At 46.4% G+C, this 19,981-nt stretch overlaps 3 protein-coding genes across 3 annotated transcripts in view; all 3 read right to left on the reverse strand.

Annotated features, from left to right (window-relative positions):
- Positions 1-2,273: 2,273 nt before the first annotated feature.
- tektl1 (tektin like 1) lies at positions 2,274-6,743 on the reverse strand. The gene is made up of 8 exons (XM_076043289.1): positions 5,670-6,743; positions 5,046-5,318; positions 4,217-4,321; positions 3,973-4,120; positions 3,422-3,588; positions 3,237-3,332; positions 3,021-3,134; positions 2,274-2,646 (listed from the first exon to the last, which is right to left on the reverse strand). The coding sequence occupies exons 1-8, from the start codon at positions 5,922-5,924 to the stop codon at positions 2,308-2,310; spliced, it is 1,497 nt and encodes a 498-aa protein (XP_075899404.1). The 5' UTR covers positions 5,925-6,743; the 3' UTR covers positions 2,274-2,307.
- Positions 6,744-6,778: 35 nt separating this feature from the next.
- Positions 6,779-15,476, reverse strand: LOC142899607 (uncharacterized). The gene is made up of 10 exons (XM_076043282.1): positions 15,232-15,476; positions 14,145-15,139; positions 13,192-13,341; positions 11,432-11,515; positions 10,449-10,553; positions 9,055-9,204; positions 8,825-8,980; positions 7,964-8,089; positions 7,649-7,840; positions 6,779-7,305 (listed from the first exon to the last, which is right to left on the reverse strand). The coding sequence occupies exons 1-10, from the start codon at positions 15,395-15,397 to the stop codon at positions 7,201-7,203; spliced, it is 2,229 nt and encodes a 742-aa protein (XP_075899397.1). The 5' UTR covers positions 15,398-15,476; the 3' UTR covers positions 6,779-7,200.
- Positions 15,477-19,542: 4,066 nt separating this feature from the next.
- Positions 19,543-19,981, reverse strand: part of dhx16 (DEAH (Asp-Glu-Ala-His) box polypeptide 16) — a 53,468-nt gene continuing 53,029 nt past the window's right edge. The window contains exon 21 of the mRNA XM_076043271.1: positions 19,543-19,759. Within this exon, the coding sequence (XP_075899386.1) occupies positions 19,631-19,759 (129 nt within the window). The 3' untranslated portion in view covers positions 19,543-19,630. The remainder of the gene's footprint in view (positions 19,760-19,981) is intronic.

Here is a 19,981-nt window from a genome sequence, read left to right on the forward strand (position 1 = left end):
AACAAAAAAAAGACAAACAGTCAAATGTCCGGGACATTTTAAGCGGCAGTAATGACTGCAGAAATGGACAAGTGGGGAAATAGTTTGACTGGATAGACAACTGCGAAGCTACGATGAACAAGTATGATTATTGTTATTTCAAAGAGTTTTCCCCATACACTCACACCTTCCACGTTTAATAATATATATTTTTTGTATTATGGTAACTTAGATATCCCTAAGAAGCAGAACATTACAACTTCTTCCTGAGAATATATTATGTACATTTAATTTTAAGTTAATTTTTAATTGTTCACATAGTGCCACAGACTCATAGAAATGTAGTACAGTAGGTTAGCAGCAATATTCATTTTGAACACATGTTCAGCCGACGAAGCAAACTTTTAGTGTCAGAGTTGTCCACATGGCTTTGTACACCTGTTCACCAAACAAGGCATGATGAAAGGAGGGTGATTAACATGTCTGTCCAATAGGGGGCAGTAGGTTTTGCAACTCCATTGCACAAGTTTGTGTCGCAGCACTCATTGGTAAAGGTGAAGTTCAATCCCAGCAGGGCGTATCTTCCATCTGTGATCCCACACAAGGAAGGCAGAATGCAGCTCTTGTCATTCAGCACTACGTGGAAGTCTCCTGAGAATCAGCAGACAAAAATAAATGCATGCCGCCGAGCTGACTCATCTGTGCTTTTACCTTCAAAAACCGTCTCTTTCGGTTCTTTTTCTCAGTTTTGAGTCATTTAAATGTACCGCGGCGCCTCGGCTGCAGTCTCACCTTTCTCCCCCACAGCTCTGTTCGACAGACAGACCTGTCCCACGGGACACTTCTGAGGAAATGTGATGCAGTCCAGAGGGGAAACAGGCGGAAACACACAGGTGTAACAGAAGAGGCCCCCTAAAACAACACAGGACAGACAGACGTTTGTGTTTGTTTTTCTGCAAGTGCTGCAATGGAGCAATGAAATTGATTTTATAACGTTGAATTGCACATGAGTGTTTTTCCATAGTGGTGAACACCACTGTAAGTTGATCACAGTGTAATTCTTTTTTGTATCAGCACGTTGTATTAATTTCACTTACCAACAGCTGGAGGTAAAAATAGGAGAAGTGGAGGGCAAAGCAGCTTTGTCATCTTGGACTGTATTGTCCACCCACAATAAAGTGAAGCCCAGTTTTTCAAATCTGAACTGACTCCTCCAAACAAAACCACAGACTTGTCTTCCAATCAGGATCACGCATTCAATCTAGCTGCACAGGTCTGGTGATAAAAAAATCCTTTGGCATTTCTTGATTTCTTGATGTCCTGCTGAATCTCCAAACCTCAGTTTTTGAATTAGACTGCTTGTCCTCCTGGAAGCAGCTGAGACATTGCTGCAGTGCCGAGGTTTACCATCCTGCAGAAAAAACCCTCATCTTACATTTAAGTGAATTCAACTGGACCTGTAAAAAAAAAAATAATGGTCTAAGTTAACTTGTGTTAGCGTTTCTGCTTCAGGAGCAACGCAACATGGCCCATGCTCTGAGGTTAAAGCGTGTCTTTATTAGATAAAGTCTCTCATCCTAATGAAGGACGTTGAGTTTGGAGTCATGCGATCTACGGACTCATTACCCCTCACCAGAAATAAATCTGAATAGGATGACAGGTTGGCAGGGACACTGTTATCCACTTCATGGATAACTTTGATTTCTGATTGCCTTCAGACTTGTGTATTAACTAAGCAGCCCGATTGTGATCACATAAAGATAACAAATCCGAATGACAGCAAATTAATACTTGTGTTTATCTGTGTTATTGTAGTTGGAATTCCACAAATTCAAGTATTTGTACACTGCATTTCAAATCTGACTTTTTTTTTTTTTAGGACTTTTATTTCTTGTGTAGTGCAGAAATACTATTGACCTAAGGTATGTGGATGTTTCCATATTTTTAAATATGGAAACATCCACATACCATTATTTTAGTGGAATCCAAATGAAAGTCTGATAAGCTGTTTTAACCACGATTTATGTTTAATATCGTCTGTTCTTGTAAGATAAAAAAACAAATGTGGTATATGGATGCTGTGATGCTGCTAAGAAAACACAATTTAAGACCATGCTAACGCTAAAAACATGAGGAGCTTGAGCAAAAAATGAAAAGAAATAAGTAATTCCACAGTTCTGTGTAACAGCACACGACAGCACACAATCCCCACACGACCAAACAAATCCATACACAAGAGTCAACAGAACCTATACACCAGTGCAATTAATATGGAAAGGGAAATCTCACAAATGTTACACTCAAATCTACGTGTCCTCAGATTCTAAGTCACACGGAGACGCTTTTATTCCGTCTAATCACTCCGCCACACTTGGGACAGATCTGCAGCCTCTTGACCACAACCCGCCAGTCTCCATCGCCGGGCTTCTCCTGCGCAGGCGCGCCGGCCACAGACAGTTGCGGCTGGTTCCTGCGCGCCTCCTGCTGGAGCAGAGACGGCATTGCCCGCTTGTCCACCTGCTGGCGCCTCATGCGGAGGACCGAGGCGTCCACCTTGGCCGCCGACGTCTTGCCACGCTGGTCGTCCATCACCTGGAGGCGAGCGCGCTGCAGCCTGGCCAGCTCCGACGCGGAGGCCGACAGGCATCGCCTCAGCGCCCGGGTGCCCTGGAAGTGACGCAGGAGGCAGAGTTACAGCCTCGTGTTGGATACGCATGGGTTGCATGAGAACCAATTATAGTCAAATTAGAGGAATGCAGTTGCTCTAATGTGCTGGCTGGTTGGAGTTTGCTTTTCTTTTCTTTTTTTGGCGCGTAAAGGTTGATGTTTTTAAATGGAGCTCAACTTCAACTGCCTTGTGACTGCTGCCCCCTGCAGTTTGTGTTCCTCCTAGCATACATCTATATGGCCCCCTTAAAATTGTTTACTTCTTGGTTTTGTATAAAGTCAGTACTGAAACAACAATTATAATAACAATAATAATAATAATGATGATGATGATGATGATGATGATTCAATAAACAATTCAGATGAGCATCCACCTGTATGAGATGAGCCGCCTCAGGTAACTGTGTCCCAGGGTGTCTCTGATAGACCCGCACCAGAGGCCTGTCCAGCTTCTCTCTGGTAGTGATGTCACTGTTGCTGTCTGGGCCCTAACATAATAAAATAAATACAAAAATAAAATAAAATAAATACAAATACAATTCATTAGACTCAAAACTGGAAACAGGATCTTCCACGCCCTGACCACACACCTGCAACACACTGTAACTCGTACGAATGCAGTTGATTTCTCTCTCTTTGCGGAACATGGCCTGCCTGGTGGTTGCAGACATCAGACTCAGGTTTTTCTGAAAAGGGACAGAAAAAAAAAACGTTCAGAGGAATTTTGTCAGCCGCATGCAGGATGGCCGCCTCCAGGTTACAGTCAAGTGTGCACCTGCAGGTCAACGGTCTCGGCCACTTTCTTCAGCAGGCCGTCGTTGACGATGCAGAAAGCGGTCTTCTGCCTGATGATGGCGCTCGTGACCTTCAGCCTGATGTCCTCTCGCAGCTGCTTCGACTGCTTGACGGCCAGCATGGACGTCTCCAAGGCCTGCTTGCACCCTGCAACCACAACATGTGCCACCACTTGCGCTGCTACAAGCGGAACCTGTTTTCCATGTTTCTGAGTTGAGAGGATGGGCCTGAACAACATGCTTTGCATGACAGCCCGGGGATAAAATATACATATTTACAGGAAAGAAATGTTGGGCATTTATTTTGCAGGACACAAAATTCGCGCTTTGGGGTACCGTGCAGGTGCTGGAAAGCGCTATATAAGTGCAGTCCATTTACCATTATAAGGGAAAGAAATGTGGGTCCTGACACTCCACCAGTTGAGAACCACTGATCTAGCACATGTGAATTTACATTTGACCAGGACCAGACCTCAGTCTTATGCAAAACCAGCTCTGTCCGGCTCTGGCTCTGAGCTTTTCTGCAGCGTACCTGGTGTGAAGTGGCTGGTCGGCGCCACTTGACTGGCGAGAAGAGCGCTGCGCGCTCCGCCAGCGTATCCGATTTGAGGCAGCAGCTCCAGCACCAGGGCCCTCTCTCTGGCACACTCCAGCAGCTGCTTGCTGCTCTGACCCAGGGCCTGAGAGCGAGAAAGGATGACAGAAACAGCGTCAGGGGTCGGTGGAGGTTTTCTGTTGCGGAGAACCGGTGCAGATGTGCAGTGTGGCTGGTTCACCTGTAGCTGGTTCATGGTGACTCTCAGGGTTTCCTCGAGATCTCTTTTCAGATTGCTCAGCTCCTTCCGCTCACATTGCAGGAAGTAGTCGGCGCCGTCTTTGTCCTGCGGCAGATCATGTCAGTTGCGTTTCATTTGAACCCGCCTCTAAACCAGCATCCACGCTGTGAAATACTGAATGAAAAGGGCTGGTAGTTTGTTTCAACAATTGGTGCTGTTGAAACGACATAAAATAATGCGTGATGTGACATTAGAAATAGCTGGCATTGGTGTTGATATAATAAGCTGTGTTGTGGCATAACCAGTTGAACAGCTGTGACATGCATGTTTTGCAGAAGGAGCTTCAAGAAATTGCCCTTCGTATTTGGCTTTTTGGCGAATGAGATGAGCTTCCTGACTGGCAGTGGATGTTGGACTGGCTGTGTGTTTTGTAGAGAGTAGAGTATTAAATGGTAATGGTAATAATATTCTAAATAATGCCAAAGAGTTATACATTTCTGTTACTTATATTATTACAATTTGCAGACCAAATTGTTTGCCTGTCTTCTAAACTCAATAATAAAAAAAAAGTGTTAATGAAATTGCATCATGGTGCAAAATGATTATTATCCACTCTGAATTTATTCTAGGCCCAATTACAAACATACACGTGTGACAAATTGCCAATGTGTTGGCAGATTTTATGATGTGGTGTCTGCACTGAAAGGTTGAATTTGCCTGATGAACGAATCACTACTTTCATCACTTGCTTTTTTTTTTTTTGTGTGTCTCAGTGAAGGTGGACCAGGTATAAATTATGCATTGTGCTCCACTGGTGGGTCTGGATTACTGTTTCGGCAGTGGATGGCCTCTTGGTCCTCCCCGCAGAGCTCTTGCTGTTGACCGTCAGGTACGCTGTGAGGCTGCGCAGCATCATCTCCAGGTGGAGCCGCTCCCGCTCCAGCTTGTTGCTCTCCTCGGTCACGGTGCAGGCCTGCCGCCGCAGCGTGCCCTCCACCTCTCGCACCCTCCTCATGTAGTCGTTGGCCACGTCGCAGCTGGCTCTGGCGCACACGTCCCGCCAGCTGGCCGGAGGGAAGGGCACCAAGGGCGGAGTCTTGGACTTGGAGTCAGAGGTTAAAGGTCATTTTAACAAGCTAAACCTCGGGGCACAGCACTTTTCTTATGTGTCACTGCAACTTTAAAGGTGTTGTTTCACCTTTCACTGGAACAATTTTGATGATCATACTTCTTTTTAAGCCACATTCCCAGAAAAATTTTTTTTCAGTATATTAACAATTGTTTTGCTGTTGACAGGCAGGTGTCATCAGCAAAACAGTTATTTTTTTGCGGTCGACACCAAAACAACAAAAGTCACAAGACACGTGACAAGAAGCAATTCCATTACCACACGAACTCCGTTGTCTCACGACTCAACAACATTTGCAGATGATTCACACTGCTCTGCTCTCACCGTTGACCTGGCCGTGCTCGGCCTCCGTATGATGTTTCTGCAGATGCATTCTCGGATTTCCCCCCCGAAGCCCTCCTCCTCCTCCTCCTCCTCCCCTCGGCCACCCGGCAGACTCTCCAACTGCGACGCCGACGTGGCGGCCGCGTGGGTCGCTCGCACCAGGCGCTCCGTGCGCCGGATCAGGAGGTTGGTGCGCTCGCGCCAGACCTGCGGTCCGATGGTGACGGAGGCGATCGGTACCGACTGGACCTGCATCTCGCCCCCACTGTCCGCTGCCAGTGATGTGTTGAGGTACGAGCTCTATAGCAACAGTCCCCGAAGAAACAGAAAGAGGCGCCCCCTGCTGTCCGGGACAGTGTAGTAAGTCACTAGGAGCGCGCAACTGCAGTTCCACTTTGAAATTCAGAATTTTGACTTTCACGTGAAAGTCCAAGCTTATTTTCCCTTGGGATTCGGGCTTTGATCTGAGTAAAAAGCCAGAACGTTAGAGGGGAAATGGATAAGTGTGCCTTTGATCTCCCTCCAAGTCATAGAACATCAATTGTTCAAACATTGACTTTCAAATCTTTGAATGTTATGTAAAAATATTATCACCTCGCCAACGTTTTCTAACATTAATTCATTTCCAGTCAATAAATAGTCTATTTTGGTCCAAAGTTTTTAACATGCTGAAATCGCATAGTTGACAATAAGTGTGGCAGCAGCAACAGAAGCTCGGGCTCAATGTACAACTAACTTAAAATAAAGCTTTAATTAGGAGGAAATATTACAGTTCCCACAGTTCATACAACAGAACACAACTGATCAAAATGAGAAGAAAAAAAAAATCAGTTTTCAAAAATTTGGATCTGATTTGGATCTGATTATTTGAACATCTCAAATAAAATATGAAAATGTCAAAGATAGAATAATAATTCAAAGAAATTGTGAGATTGTACCGCGAGTGAACCGTAAAGCAGTTTAGAAGAGTTTCTGAACAAAACAAGTTAAAAAGACAGTGAGGCACAGTAATAAAAGCAGTTAAAATATAATGTTGCTTTGTAGTTGTGTCCCCACCCATCCCCATCCATCCCCACCCATCCATCCCCACCCATCCATCCATCCATCCCCACCCATCCATCCCCACCCATCCATCCATCCATCCATGAGGTCTAAAGCACTGTAAACAAAAACGGCAGCTCAGAACCACTGAACAATCAGCAATGATCCTCCTGCAGCCATGAAGTCTAATCATTGGCTGATGGTTAGACTTGCTGCATTCTGGAATCAAGACAAGACAGTGATTGGTTCATACCTAAAGCAAGTCTCAAACTTTACCAAATGTAATTCGGTAAATAATTAGTGAACATTTTTAAACTTTTCTTCAGCTTTTTGCCAGAACAGGACGCATGTGCAAAGGTAAACCTCTCAAATGCAGATGATCATAAATAAACTTAGCATGCACCACAACGAAAGTGCCAAAAGGTGGCGCAGTGTGTGCGTGTGGTGCAGAAAGTGCGAAAGGAATGTAGCCTCTGTGCAGTTTGTGCTTTCACAGTGTGTGTTTGATGGCAGTCAGAGGTTCTCGTTTGTTCTGCAGTTTCTGCTGCAGCTCCCTGAACGTGTGGTCCCGCTCCTCAGCATCCAGCAGGATTTGCTGAAACCACAAAAGAAGAACATATATGAAACAAAATCTGATGATTTTGAAATTAAAATCTTTATATCACAAATGCTAAATACTGATCCAAAATAAAAAAAAAAATGGCACAATATTGGCCTCCTTTTTTGCCTTAGACTATATAAAAAATGCTTTTAATTAGCAACTGTCAACACCACGGTTATTTTATTTATGATTATGACATAAATGCGTTTTTTTTTTTTTTTATTTCATGCAAAAAGATCCATTGGAAATCTCCCACACTGGGCCTTTAACATGCAAGTGAACAGAGAACAATCTACAGTGTAGTGAAGCTCAAGTCCACCAACAGGTGGCAGATCACCTCTATGAGTTTGTCTCTGCTCTGCAGGCTGTCCCTCAGCCTCCTGCCCTCGGCCTCCTGGTCGTCTTTGTAGTTCTGCCAGGATCGCTCAGCCTCCTTCTTCTCCTTCTGCTTCTCCCGCAGCTCCTGCCGCGTGTCTTTGAGTTGAGCGGTCAAGGACGAAACCATGCGGTCGTGAGTTTGCTGCTGTTGCTGGTGACCAAAGGAGAGGACACATCAAAAGCATCTATCAATGTCAACATTTAAATGCTTCTCACGCCTTCTCACTCTGGAAGATGGAATCTGACAGATTTTAAAAGCAAGAGACAAACTCACCTGCACAATGTCCTGGTATTCCTGCAGCGCCGTGGTGAGTTTAGTGACCTCCTCACACAAGATGGCACTGTTTTCCTGAGCTCCGCCCTCAGCCAATCCCTGCCCACTGGAGGAGTCAGCTGGAGCCTGGAGGGGAGGAAAAAAACAGGCTGTGACTGAAAGTTTCCCACCGCTGTCACAGCAGCCAGTGTTTACTGGCCAGCCACAGCGAGGGCAGAGGAACAGGCCTCGGTGAAAGAAAGTTAACGGGGAAAACTTCCCTTGAACTCTGTGCCCGTGCATTTTGGAAAATTAAATGGAAAGAGCATGAATCCGCGTGACGGGTCAGAAACCTTCTGGACAAACCCTCAGCACTCATTGTGTGTTTAAAATGTCCCATGGGGTGGAACATTTAAAAGCAGACTCCGGAGGAACAGCCTCACGACTCTATGGAAACATGCAGGAACCATTGAGGCGATTCGTACTGAGACCAACCAGGCGGTTGATTAATGGCGCAATGTACCGCAGCCAATCAGAGCTGAGATGAGGGCGACGGCCAACCCAGGGTTCTGGCCTCATGGCCTAAAGTGTTCTGACATGGATGGGGTCACTTCTGGTGACGCCGAAAAGGTCATGAACTGGGAAAATTAGACGTTCCCAATAAGGTTTTTTTAGTCTGTTTGTTTGACAGCCGGAGGGCTCGTCCAATAACATTCCAGGTTTGTTTGTGAAGGGACGTCGCATGCAGAGAGTTTCCCTGCTGGACATGTGAAACCCTGCAACTACCTCGGATTTTGAAAACAAAACAGACGATCCAATTGAAAATGTGGAATAAAAAACAAACAAGAAAAATACGGGGAAATACCGCCCCGCTAACATTACCTGGCAACGCTCCAGCTCCTGTCGGAGGTTCTGGGTCAACTGGTCCTTCTCCTGCAGGACAGTAGCGAGGGCCCGGTCCCTCTGCCGCCACACCTCCCTCTCCTTCTCCACCTCCCGCAGCAGCCGCTCCTTCTCCCCCAGAGCCACACGCAGGTCCTGGAAGCACGGAAAAAGGAAAAGCTCTAGCTAGGTGTGTTCAGTGTGTGTGTGTGTGTGTGTGTGTCTCTCACGTTGATCACATCCTGGTTGCACTGCAGCACGGTGTTGAGCGTGTCCAGGTCGCGCTCTCTGTCTCTGCCAGCTTTCTTCAGCGCCTCGATCTCTCTCTTCAAGCTCTTCTCCACGTCGGCCGTCTCAGACCTCAGAGTCTCCAGGGCGCTCTGAAAAACCAGGGACAGGTTCAGCTTTCAAAACGAGGACTCTGCGTCAGATAAACGCTGACATGGTGCAAAGACAATAAATAGCTTCTTTGTAACCTAGCATCAAAGATGGCTTTTGAAGCTGATATCTGACTAATCTGTGTTTTCTACAGAAGACATTTTTCTTTTGGTTTATAACAGAACTGGTGAAGTTGCCCCTTTAAAAACCCTGCACAACTTACACAAACATAGTTGCCAGGAAATTGTGTTTAAAGGGCTTTTAAAACGTGAGTGAGCACTGTGTGCACTCGAAACAGGATATGTGTTCAAACTGTTATAGATGACTGTTAAAAAGAGAGTCGGGAAACAATATGAGTGCTGAAACAGGTTTTTCTGGCCTTAAATCCCCCCACCCCCCAACCGCTCATGGCTGAGTTTTGGAGAAATCTACTGCATCCAAGTCGGCTAAAACGCCTCCTACCGACTACGTTACTGGCCCCTATGACGGACTTCCTTTTTACAGCAGACAGGTGCAACTGCTACGTTAAAGCCCATGACCTTTTTCTTTGGCCTTTAGCTTTTAATGTTCTCAACCCAAAACCAGTTACACCTGAAACTGCTTGGCAAAGTTTCAAGTACAAATGAGACACACCATTTCTTTTTTGTTTGTTTTCTATTTGCATCGATTAACTTTTCTATCAGCGGAAACGAAAGGTCACCAGGGGAAAAGAAAAAACAGAAAAGAAAAAGTTTTGAGAAGAATTCTAAGAAATGAAGACTGTGTTGTATGTCTGTCAGTTGATGTATGTGGGGGGGAAAAAAGAACTGAATGCACTCATGCCATTGCCGAAGCAAATTCCAATGTGTTTTACACAATGGCAAATAAAAGGAATCTGAATCTGAAGATGCAGATCTCCTAAAAAAAAAAAAAAAAAAAAAAACACCAGATGCCTGCGTGTGCCTGCATTTTTCTTCGAGGCATCAGATTAGCATTGAAATCAGCTGATGTCCTAACTTTGGAGCCTGAGCTCTGAATGCCAAGGGCCTTTTTATATGTGATGTTCTTGCTTGGCGTGAAGGCAGAGCCACATACACGATTTCCACAGGGACAAACAGACAGCAGAGTTTGTGTGTGTGCGTGCGTGTGTGTGTGTGTGTGTGCGTGCGCGCCCGGCGTCACGGCCACACGGCGCTACGCTCCAGGGCCTGGCTGACTCAGCGTGCTAAGAACCCAACATTACAGACTTAATGATAATAACACTGACCTTGTTGTCGCAGAGCGTTTCCTTCAGATTCTCAGTCAGCTTGTCGGTCAGCTCAACGCCGGCTGCCTCCTCCGTGCACAGCTTCCTGATCACACCCAGACACTCCTGGGCGAGAGAGAGCAGGTATTCAGCGCCTTAGCGTGCCAGGCTTGCAACGACCCAGTAGCAGCTGGCATGTTGGAAACTTGTGTGTGGACAAACACAGATCCACAAAAAAACCAAACACGGGGCTGTAAAAGGTTTTTAGACGGCGATGTCACGCAGGCGCGCTGGTTTGTTACTCATTTGCTCGACGTGGAAATCTCGCATGATCAGCAAACAAGAACCGGGAATTGCCGCACGGGTTGAGCGCAGCTGAAGACCGTGAGTTTGGATTAGGGGCGTGGCAAAACATTTAATGGCTTTACTACCCAACTCTACCCAAATGTGGTGCCGGAATCTTGCTTGTAGGTGACACGCCCAACTAGAGGCGAGTCCGCTTAGCGCGATAGTGAAGATGGACCCTGCATTCGGAAAAGCAGCTACTGTCGGTCTGGCACACCGCCAAACTGTTGCATTCAAGCCAACCTGTTACACACAGTCTGTGCTGCTGCATTCATTCCTTAATATTTGCAAAACTTTTCAAAAGAGATCGTTACTGCGGCAAAGATCAAACGTGTACTTGAGGTGCCATGAGGTACCGACGCACATTTGCCATTCAATAAAACGTTGATGAGCTTATTTGCCGTTTTCACGCGGACGTCACAGTCAAATAACGTCCCTGATGCAAATCATCCACGTCAGCAGCGGCTAAAAATATGCCGAGGGACAAAAGAGGGCTTAAGACAACACACACAGGTGCAGTTAGAAAACTGCCACTTTAAAGGGTGTGCAGTGACTTCGGAGACAAACAACATTCCAGTGAGTCTTAAAACAGCGGCAGGCAGAGGATTCCAGCGCCGCTTGCATGACTGAGTCCTGTCCGCCCTCATCGCCTCACCCACCTGGATCAGACGCTCCCGGCTGTGGAGGGAGTGACCGAAGCTCTGCAGCAGCAGCGACCCGCCGCCGCCCTCCTCTTGGTCCGACTGCAGGCAAGGGGGGGAAACGGGGGGAAAGTCGGGATAGCAGATATTAGAGAGGTCTTTGATAAAGACATTTTAGGGAAGAAAACTGAAAAAACTCTTGAAAAGATCTTGAAATTGTTTTTTTTGGTACATTAAAGAATTAATGACATACATAAAGCACATACAGTAAGAAAGTAGTTATGAGTAAAAAATAAAACAAAGACATTAAGACAAGAGTTCAATCGGGACTCCGAAGTCTACAAAATTAACGGCGCAAGTTTCAGCTGAACCACTCACTTTTTATTATTTTTTCATGGGGATTTACCGTAGCTGCACTTGTTAAATGCTGGAGTGCAATCTGCACTCTATCGTGACTATTTAGACAGCTTATTGTAGCCGAGTCTGCAAGTGAACGCATCACCATGTTATTCCGCACAGGGCTCGATGTGCAACGTTCTGCAGCAATAAATGGTCTGCTTACAAACTGAAAAAACTTAACAGTCCGATAATATCGTTTCTGTAGAATAGCTGGGCAAGAGTTTTCTCAGTCGCCAGTAGGGGGAGATCAACGCCACTGATTTGGATTTCGATAAGGACTTTTTGTTTGCTCACATAAGGAAGCCTTGCCACCTCCCGCGGCAAATTTATCTCAAAGGGGAAAAAGCTCAGGTTACGCTTGCACACGCACGTGCGCATAAACGCACACACGCACACACGGGACCTTTCTCTGGAATCTTCCCTGACTGGTGGAGTTTGCCCCAGGAATAATGGCATTATGATCACCGGCATAACCCAGGGTTTTCTCAGCTGCTCTGTAGACTCACTAAACACCACGCTCTCACTTTTGTTCTGACAACTTCACCTGTACAATTTCAAAAAGCCTGGTCGAGGTCAGGCAGTACAAAAGAATGGAATTCATTCAAGTCTTCACAAGGACATTGAGAGACAAATGTGTGTGTGTGTGTGTGCACCTGTATAAGGTAACACAACCGCACCCGTTAGCAGGCATTAAAACAGCAGTGCACCTACCCCCCTCTGGCCATTACCACAATGTCATATTTGTGCTCAGTCAACATTCACACAGAGTTTTATGGAGCTATTATGACATGTGACCTGGCAGCTGCGAGGCAGGAAAAGAAAAACTTGCTTTTCTGGTGTGAAAAACGGTTTGAGGCCGTAATCTTGTGACAGCTGGTTAAAAATAAAAAAAAAATAATAATAAAAACGTTATTACAGGCAAACAAATCAACTCCCAGTCGAGGTGGACGAAAACTTGAACCACTCCCAGAGCCGTCAATCAAATTGAGCGACATGCAGTTGCTGGCTCCTGTGGTCAAAGCGCTGAGATAACTGTGTATAAATAGTGAACAGAGCCGTGTCCTCGAGTCAATGATAAACTGCCTTTAAAGGACTCTGTTGACACATCGTACCTTCCCGTGTGTCTTCGTTGTAAAAAAAAAAAGCGAAACGTTTGCGCTTCAACAAGAGCTTCAGCTCTGAGCGCTGAGCGAGTTCTGACGTGAAAAAGATAAACGCTGACATTTTACCCAGCAAGATCTTTTGAGCGACTGCCAGGAATGCCAAGTGTGGAAACACGTGGGAGCGTCCACATATGCACGGTGGTGTTTACCACCACGCGATTTCTGGGACACAGCTCCGTAGACACAAACGTCAACTCTCCCCCCGTTCTCACTCACCGGGTGCCAGTCTTCCGAACCGTTGACCTCGGCCTTTCTGCTGCTCCTCCCACTTCTCAGCTCGGCCTCCAGGGTCCTGATGCGGGACACGGCCTGATCCAGCTGGCCTCGCAGGTGCCTGACAGCGTGGGGAACCCTGCCAGCTGCACTCTGAAACCACGCGCGGTTATAAAGTACACATCAGTTGGGTTTTTTTGTGTGTGTGAAAACACGTGAAAAACACTGAATTGTTTTGGCAAGTTTCCATTGCTGCCAGATTTCCTTCAGGCGCCACGCTGCTGTGTCCGTATTGAAATCTGTTAGGACACACAGCATGGGGTCAGAGCATTTCCGTTTGTATATGTTGGACACAGAATGTATTTTACTGACGACAAAATCGGTCTCCATGCTGTCAGTGAACTCCCGGAAATAATAAAAATCCAGATACTATTTCCGCTTGCGGCACTTTCTAGAAACTATACAAAAAAAACAAACAAAAATTCCAACACACTATTCTGGAAATCACTTCTTTGTGATGTCACAAAGCCAAGTGATAGCTCCACCCACTGTCTGCCTTGTTTTTGTCCCCTTCCAAACATGTGGAAGATACCACAAAGCCTCAATTCAGCAGGCTGCCCAAAACCTGGTGGGTTTTTTTTTGCAGCAGGCTGTAAACAGAGGGCTAAATGAAGGTTCTTCTTTGAATGATGCTGCTCCACCTGAAAGCTATGAGTTTAACACAGTACATTGAACGTTTAAAGAAAATCCTCTGTCTCTAGACAAATTTCAAAAAATTAAAACATACATTTAGAGTTCCTGCACTTTTTGGCCACATTGTGGCCAATTCAAATTTTTGAATCCAGACAAAAAAAATTCATTTTTGCGTAGTTGTGCCACAAAACAAATTCTTTACGGTAACTCACTTTTAAAACCGCAAATAATTATCAAGCAACATTTGACATTTGCCTACTTACCTCTCGATGAAGAGGCACAAACTCGTCCCTCAGTTCTGTCAGAACATCTCGGTCCTCCTCGTCCGTTTCAAGCCCTCCGTTCTCCTCGGTGCTGCCAAAGTTCAGGACCCTGTTGACCAAAGGCGCCGCCACCTCTGCGGCCTTCCGCGAGGACCCGGCGCCCTTCTTGCTTAAAACGGGGATCCTACTCCCCGAGGGCGAACTCACAGACTTCACTTCGAGGCTCCTCAGCTCCCTCAGCAGGAAGCCGGCGGAGTTGTCACCCGGCGAGTCGAACAGGTCGTTGCAGTCCAGGGAGTCCAGGGAGTGAACGGACTCGTGCAAGGACAGAGTGGATCCGGTCGGCGAGGACAGGCTGTAGCTGATGGAGGGCACCCTATGCCAGTGGAGGGGCATGCTCTGAGATTTGTCACGTGACAGGTGGGACACGGGCTGGAAGGGCAAGTGGCGAGGGACCCCGCAGACGGACTCATAATCCGAGTCGGAAACCCGCAAGGAGTCGCAGCCATCGCAACCTTTGCCCCTTCGGCACCTTTTGCCCGTTCGTATGAAATGCGGACACGCGTCCCACTTCTCAGACCAGCACTCGTACTGCGACAAGGCCATGTTGTCTTGGAGCATCTCCCGGTAGCCCTCCTTCTCCGGCTCGCCGTCCTCCTCGCTGGTGCTGCCTCGGCCCCGGGACTCCTGCGGGTGTCGCTGGCCGTAGCTCTGCCGCACCCACTGTCTGATCTTGTCCCGTTCCTGCGTCAGCTTCTGCAGCCTCTCGGACGAGAGCACCCTCACCCGGGCGATCACCGAGTCGAACTTGAACACCCGCTCGAGGACGCACGCGCATTTGCCGCACACAAACTCGCCGAGGGCGCTGCCGCGCGGCACCGACTGGCCCAGGATGTGGGTCAGCACGGAGAGCACATCCACGCCTTTGGATGAGGAGTTCAATGACACCTGAGACTTGGAAAGAGACCCCGAGGAGCTCAGGGATAATGTGCTGCCTGTGTGTGAAGAGAGACACAATAGAAGTCTACTTAATACCCTTGTGGACATCATCAACAGTACGAGCTCCTCCATCAGGTTCCAGACTCACCCCAGGGACTGCTCTGCAAGGACTGGGACGGGGTACCTCCTCGGATAGACCCCGTTGGCGTCAGGAAACCTTTTTTGCTTTGGCCCGCAAACAGCCACCGCCTTTGGTTCCCCCTGAGTTCGCCGCCGCAAATTCGGCACGAGTCGTTCCTCCGCTTGGAGGACATTGTGGACGGTGTCCCCTTGTGGTTGGATAGATGTTGGAAGTTCTCTGGATTAAAGCATAAGGGAGAAGGATTTTAAAAAAAATGTTGGTTTGATCGACTTCTGAGTCAATTCATTAACCAAGGAACGAGTTATAAAAAGCCTCGGGTGGCTACGAGTTTTGGTCTCAGGATTTGGTCACAACTCGGCCTTAAATTTTACCACGTGGTCCTTTAAGCCTGCTGCTTTTGGTCCAGCCAGCCAGCCACCAAACCAAACCAAACCATCCTAGCCTATCAGCGTTTGTCCATCCAATCGTGCGTGCAGGCGATTTTGCCTCCGTCCGACAGCACTGCCCACTGAACTGGAAGGGCAATCGCCCCGGGCTAATTAACACGTTTTAACTGCGCACCAGACCGGCTGTGTCAGACTTGTCCTCCTCATGGTGATCTGCTTCTTTGCTCGCTTTGCACCGTCAAAAGTCTGATGTTTTCTAAACAAGATCATTCTGCACCACTCGTTTTAGTCTAACGTCCAGACACTTGGACACAATTGTGAAAGCAGCACATTTTGAAAAGACTTGCCATAAATGATCAATATTACCAATTTGTCCAGGTTGGACTCCTATAGCAGGATAAACAGTGGCAAAAAAAAAAAAAAAAAAAAAAAAAAGTAAATAGAATGATTGAATAAGTACATGGCTCTCCAGTAACAGACCAAATACGACGTTTCCAGGCGTCACTATCTAGACAAACTTCTCCTCAACTGAGGTTTAAGTCTCTGCCTCGACTTGTAGCATCTATTTCCAAATAACTGAAACTGATTTCGCAGGAGAACTGACGGAGCACGTTTATCCAGTGACCCCCTCCGGTGGTTTGAAAACCGCTGCTTCATTTAAACAGTAAGCCATTGACACGAGCGGAGCGGCGCGAGGCGGCGCGAGGCGGCCCGGTGGAAGTTTGAACTCTTTCAAAACAATGAACCTCTCCGGGCCGTCAGTCTGAACAACCGGATCGGATCGGATCGCTTCGACGAATTCAGATCTCCCCGGCGCTCTAATGTAGGATCCAGTTGGGTTCCGCCTTGCGAAAGTAGCGGGTGTCGGGGCTGCTGCTGGCCGGCTGAGGGAAGCCTCCCACTGGGAGGTTACACGTCGACCTGGAGCCACGCTGTCAGCGAATCCAGCCACGGCGGCCACGAGTCGATAGCTTTGGACACCGTTTCAACGCTTTCAAGACTCAAACGGGACATTAAAAAAAAAAAAAAAAAAAAAAACATAAATACATAAGCGTGGCGTTAGAATGGGATACATTTCAAAGTGACGCGAGTAAATCGGCATCTTAATAAATGCCACGTCAAAAAAAAAAAAAAAAAAAAAAACACCGCTTCCTTCCTGGGAACATGAACCCTCAGACGTGTCGCGAGCGGAATCTTTATCATCCAATGGAAAAAAAAAAATAGTTGCGGTGCCCTCCGTGAGATGTTATATTCTAAGCAGTCACAGCAGGTTCCCTTCCAGCACAACACCGTCCAGCTGCAACGGCGACAGGCATGGACGTCAATCTGCTCGGCAGGTCTGACGTCGCTTTCCAACTTCAGTTCCAACTTACGTTTTAGAGTCCGCCGGACCGCACGCTTCAGACGTCAGGAGAGCCGGTGAGAGTCCCGCATGTCCGGTGGCATCAAGAGCGACGAGGACGCGGTAGAAAAGTGAAGTGAAAATGGGGGAGAAGTCGGGTCAAGGTCCCGCGCTCTCGCTCTCGCTCGCTGCGGGGGGAAGAAGCTTCTCCTCCGGGAACAACTGAGCCGCGGTGCGGCGGCGGAACTCACCGGGAAGATCGAGGAGGACGTGGGTGGGTGTCACCTTGCTGACGTCACCATGCATACCTGTTTGGAGAGGAGCGCGCAAAAAGAGGAGGGCCTAAGAGTCCCACCGCGAGCGCGGGCACGTAAGAGCAGCGTTGGCCAAACATAGGTTCGGGGCCCACAACCGAACCGACGCCGAAGAACATATATCCTCTCTCCAAACCTGCAGCTTTTTCTTTTCTTTTCTTTTCTTTTCTTTTCTTTTCTTTTCTTTTCTTTTTTTTTTTCTAAATGCAATATCCCTATTTCCCTTCTCTGTAGATGTTGGTGTTTCTTTGCGTCCCGCGTGTCCTGAATATCTAAATAAACATTTTGAAAATTAAAATAGGTGTGTATTAATCTCTTTGAAACATGCCGACATGACTGAGAAAGATATGCTGACCTTGTTTGCCAGTGTCAAATTACTCCAGAGTTGATCGATGAGAGAGAGAGAAAAAAAAAATCCATCGGCTTGAACGATTGACTACAACTCCCCCTGTCGGTTTGATGCCATCATGCGTGAAGGGTGAACGAGTCAATGTGTAAACTTAATAATTACACGAAAATAAACAGTTTTAACACATTTCCTGCACATGACCCTACATCATACATCCGGGTTCAAAACTTGACAAAAATTGTTCAGGTCATTTATATGTTTTAACAACAACATTTAACAGCACTGGGCGCCAGTGTAATTTAGAAAACAAACATTTGGATAAAGTGGGGGGAAAAAAAGAAACACAGATTTCCACTAGAGGGCAGTGATGAGTTGTTAGCGTAAGGACGTTTGAGGAGGAAATTTTAAAAGGAGAACTATGAATTCAAAAACATAGATGATCAGCGGAGCTAACTTAGATCCGGTTTAAAATATAGTCAGATGACACAAGTTTCATATAAAGAAGAACGTCGTTGATATTGAAAAATACATATGTATGAAAAAGCAATACAACATATATCTGTCCGAACCCAAACACATCTTAATAGAGAACCATGTACTTATTCAGTCCTTCCATTTTTGTCACTGTTTATCCTGCTATAGTTAAATAATTTTTGTATTTCACCTTAACTACTCATAGGCAGATGATGGCCCTCTGGAGTCTGGTTCTGCCCTCGGTTTCTTCCCACAGGGGAGTTTTTCCCAGCCACTGTCGCATCTTGCAGTCATCCGGGGCCCGGTTGGTTCTCTCTGATTGTATAAAGCGCTTTGAATTGTGATTTAGCGCTGTACAAAAAAAAGTTTTATTATAGAAGTCCAATGATCATCATATGATTATTTATGACAAATCTTTTAAAAAATTTGCTGCTGTGACAATTGTGTAAAAATAACCGTCTTTTATTGTACTCATTTTAGTTAACGGGCTAATCGAGGAAAATCTCTTCCTTTGTTTTACTTTGGTTGTGTTCTTGGAACACTCAGCACTCTGCATGCACTTTTCTTATTAGGTAGGAAGACAACGTAGCTTCAGAGTGGCTGGAGCGATTCCCATTCCATTTCAGTGGGCAGTGCTTTCAGACAGAGGCAAAATCGCCTGTACGCACGATTGGATGGACATACAACTGTCCTGGTCAGAGCAAAAAAAAAAATGAAATGTGACTCAGACAGCTCCCAATTTGATGTACTTGACTGCGATACGCTAGGATGGTTTGGTTTGGTGGATGGCTGGCTAGACAAGACCAAACGCAGCAGGCCTTAAAGGACCACATGGTAAAGTTTTTGGCCTAGTTGTGACCAAATCTGGAGACCAAACCTGAGGTTTTTTGTAAATCATTCCTTGGTTAATTAATTGACTCAGAAGTTGGGCTAAAAACTATTTTTAATCCTGCTCCTTTATGCTTTAATCCAGAGAACTTCCAACATCTATCGAACCACAAGGGGACAACGTCCACAATGTCCTGCAGGGGGAGGAACGACTCGTGCCGAGTTTGCGGCAGCGAACTCAGGGGAAATCAAAGGCAGTGGCTGTTTGCGGGCCAAAGTCAAAAAGGTTTCCAGACGCCAACGGTGTCTATCCGAGGAGGTACCCCGTCCCGGTCCTTGCAGAGCACTTGATGAGTCACTCTCTTTCTTCTGTCTAATGTGCTTTCTCTTGTTTTCTTTGTCTATGTGTTTATTTTTATTTTTCCTTCTATGCTCCTCTATCCTCCCAGCGTCTCCATCACTCCCACTATCCTCACTTTTCACTTGCTTGCTTACTCAAATCTTTTGGTTGGTTCGATAATTTGTCAAAATGTATTCTTCCTATCATGACACAAACTTTTAGGGAAAATTTATGCTAATTTATAGTGTTCATGGTTTTGATGCAGAAAAACAGCAAAGAACAACTTCACACAAGAGCTGAAACAAGCTTATTGACGCTTTATTCTTACAAAAAAACAACAACATAAAACACTGTCATTGTCAAAACGGTCTTTCAGCCCAGCTCCTCCTTTGCTTTCCCCTGCTTGCGGGGCATCTTCTTGTTGCTGCTGTCCTCCAACTCTTTGCTCTTGTAATAGTGAGGAGCCACTTCGAGCAGCCAGCTGCTGTCGATCTCAATCACCTGCAGAGGAGACAAAACATTTGCTTCAGGACAGCACCTGAAACCTGAGGAAAATAAATTCATGGCCTCGACAGTCTTAAGTGGAGCCCACACAAGTCTGAACTTTCGACCGCAGCCCAAGGCACCAGATTCAAAGAATTGTCAAGTCCAGGACAGAATTGTTTTTCCTTCCCTTTGTGAGGTTCAGCACAATATTCAGTGCAACATCCATATACTTTAATT

The sequence above is a fragment of the Nelusetta ayraudi genome, unplaced genomic scaffold (genome assembly GCF_046127955.1).
Source record: "Nelusetta ayraudi isolate G7.1 ecotype Tasmania unplaced genomic scaffold, CSIRO-AGI_Nayr_v1 ptg000074l, whole genome shotgun sequence".
Classification (NCBI taxonomy): domain Eukaryota; kingdom Metazoa; phylum Chordata; class Actinopteri; order Tetraodontiformes; family Monacanthidae; genus Nelusetta; species Nelusetta ayraudi.

What these genes read in the sequence shown, in the direction of transcription:
- tektl1 (XM_076043289.1), bottom strand. Translation starts at nt 5,924, where the DNA reads ATGCAGGTCCAGTCGGTACCGATCGCCTCCGTCACCATCGGACCGCAG. An exon ending in GACCAGCCACTTCACACCAG is followed by an intron (nt 3,589 to 3,972) that starts GTACGCTGCAGA and finishes TTGTGGTTGCAG; the next exon opens with GGTGCAAGCAGGCCTTGGAG. An exon ending in CCGAGACCGTTGACCTGCAG is followed by an intron (nt 3,333 to 3,421) that starts GTGCACACTTGA and finishes GTCCCTTTTCAG; the next exon opens with AAAAACCTGAGTCTGATGTC.
- LOC142899607 (XM_076043282.1), bottom strand. Translation starts at nt 15,397, where the DNA reads ATGTCCTCCAAGCGGAGGAACGACTCGTGCCGAATTTGCGGCGGCGAA. An exon ending in GTTCGGAAGACTGGCACCCG is followed by an intron (nt 11,516 to 13,191) that starts GTGAGTGAGAAC and finishes CCTTGCCTGCAG; the next exon opens with TCGGACCAAGAGGAGGGCGG. An exon ending in AGGAGCTGGAGCGTTGCCAG is followed by an intron (nt 8,090 to 8,824) that starts GTAATGTTAGCG and finishes CCTCCCCTCCAG; the next exon opens with GCTCCAGCTGACTCCTCCAG.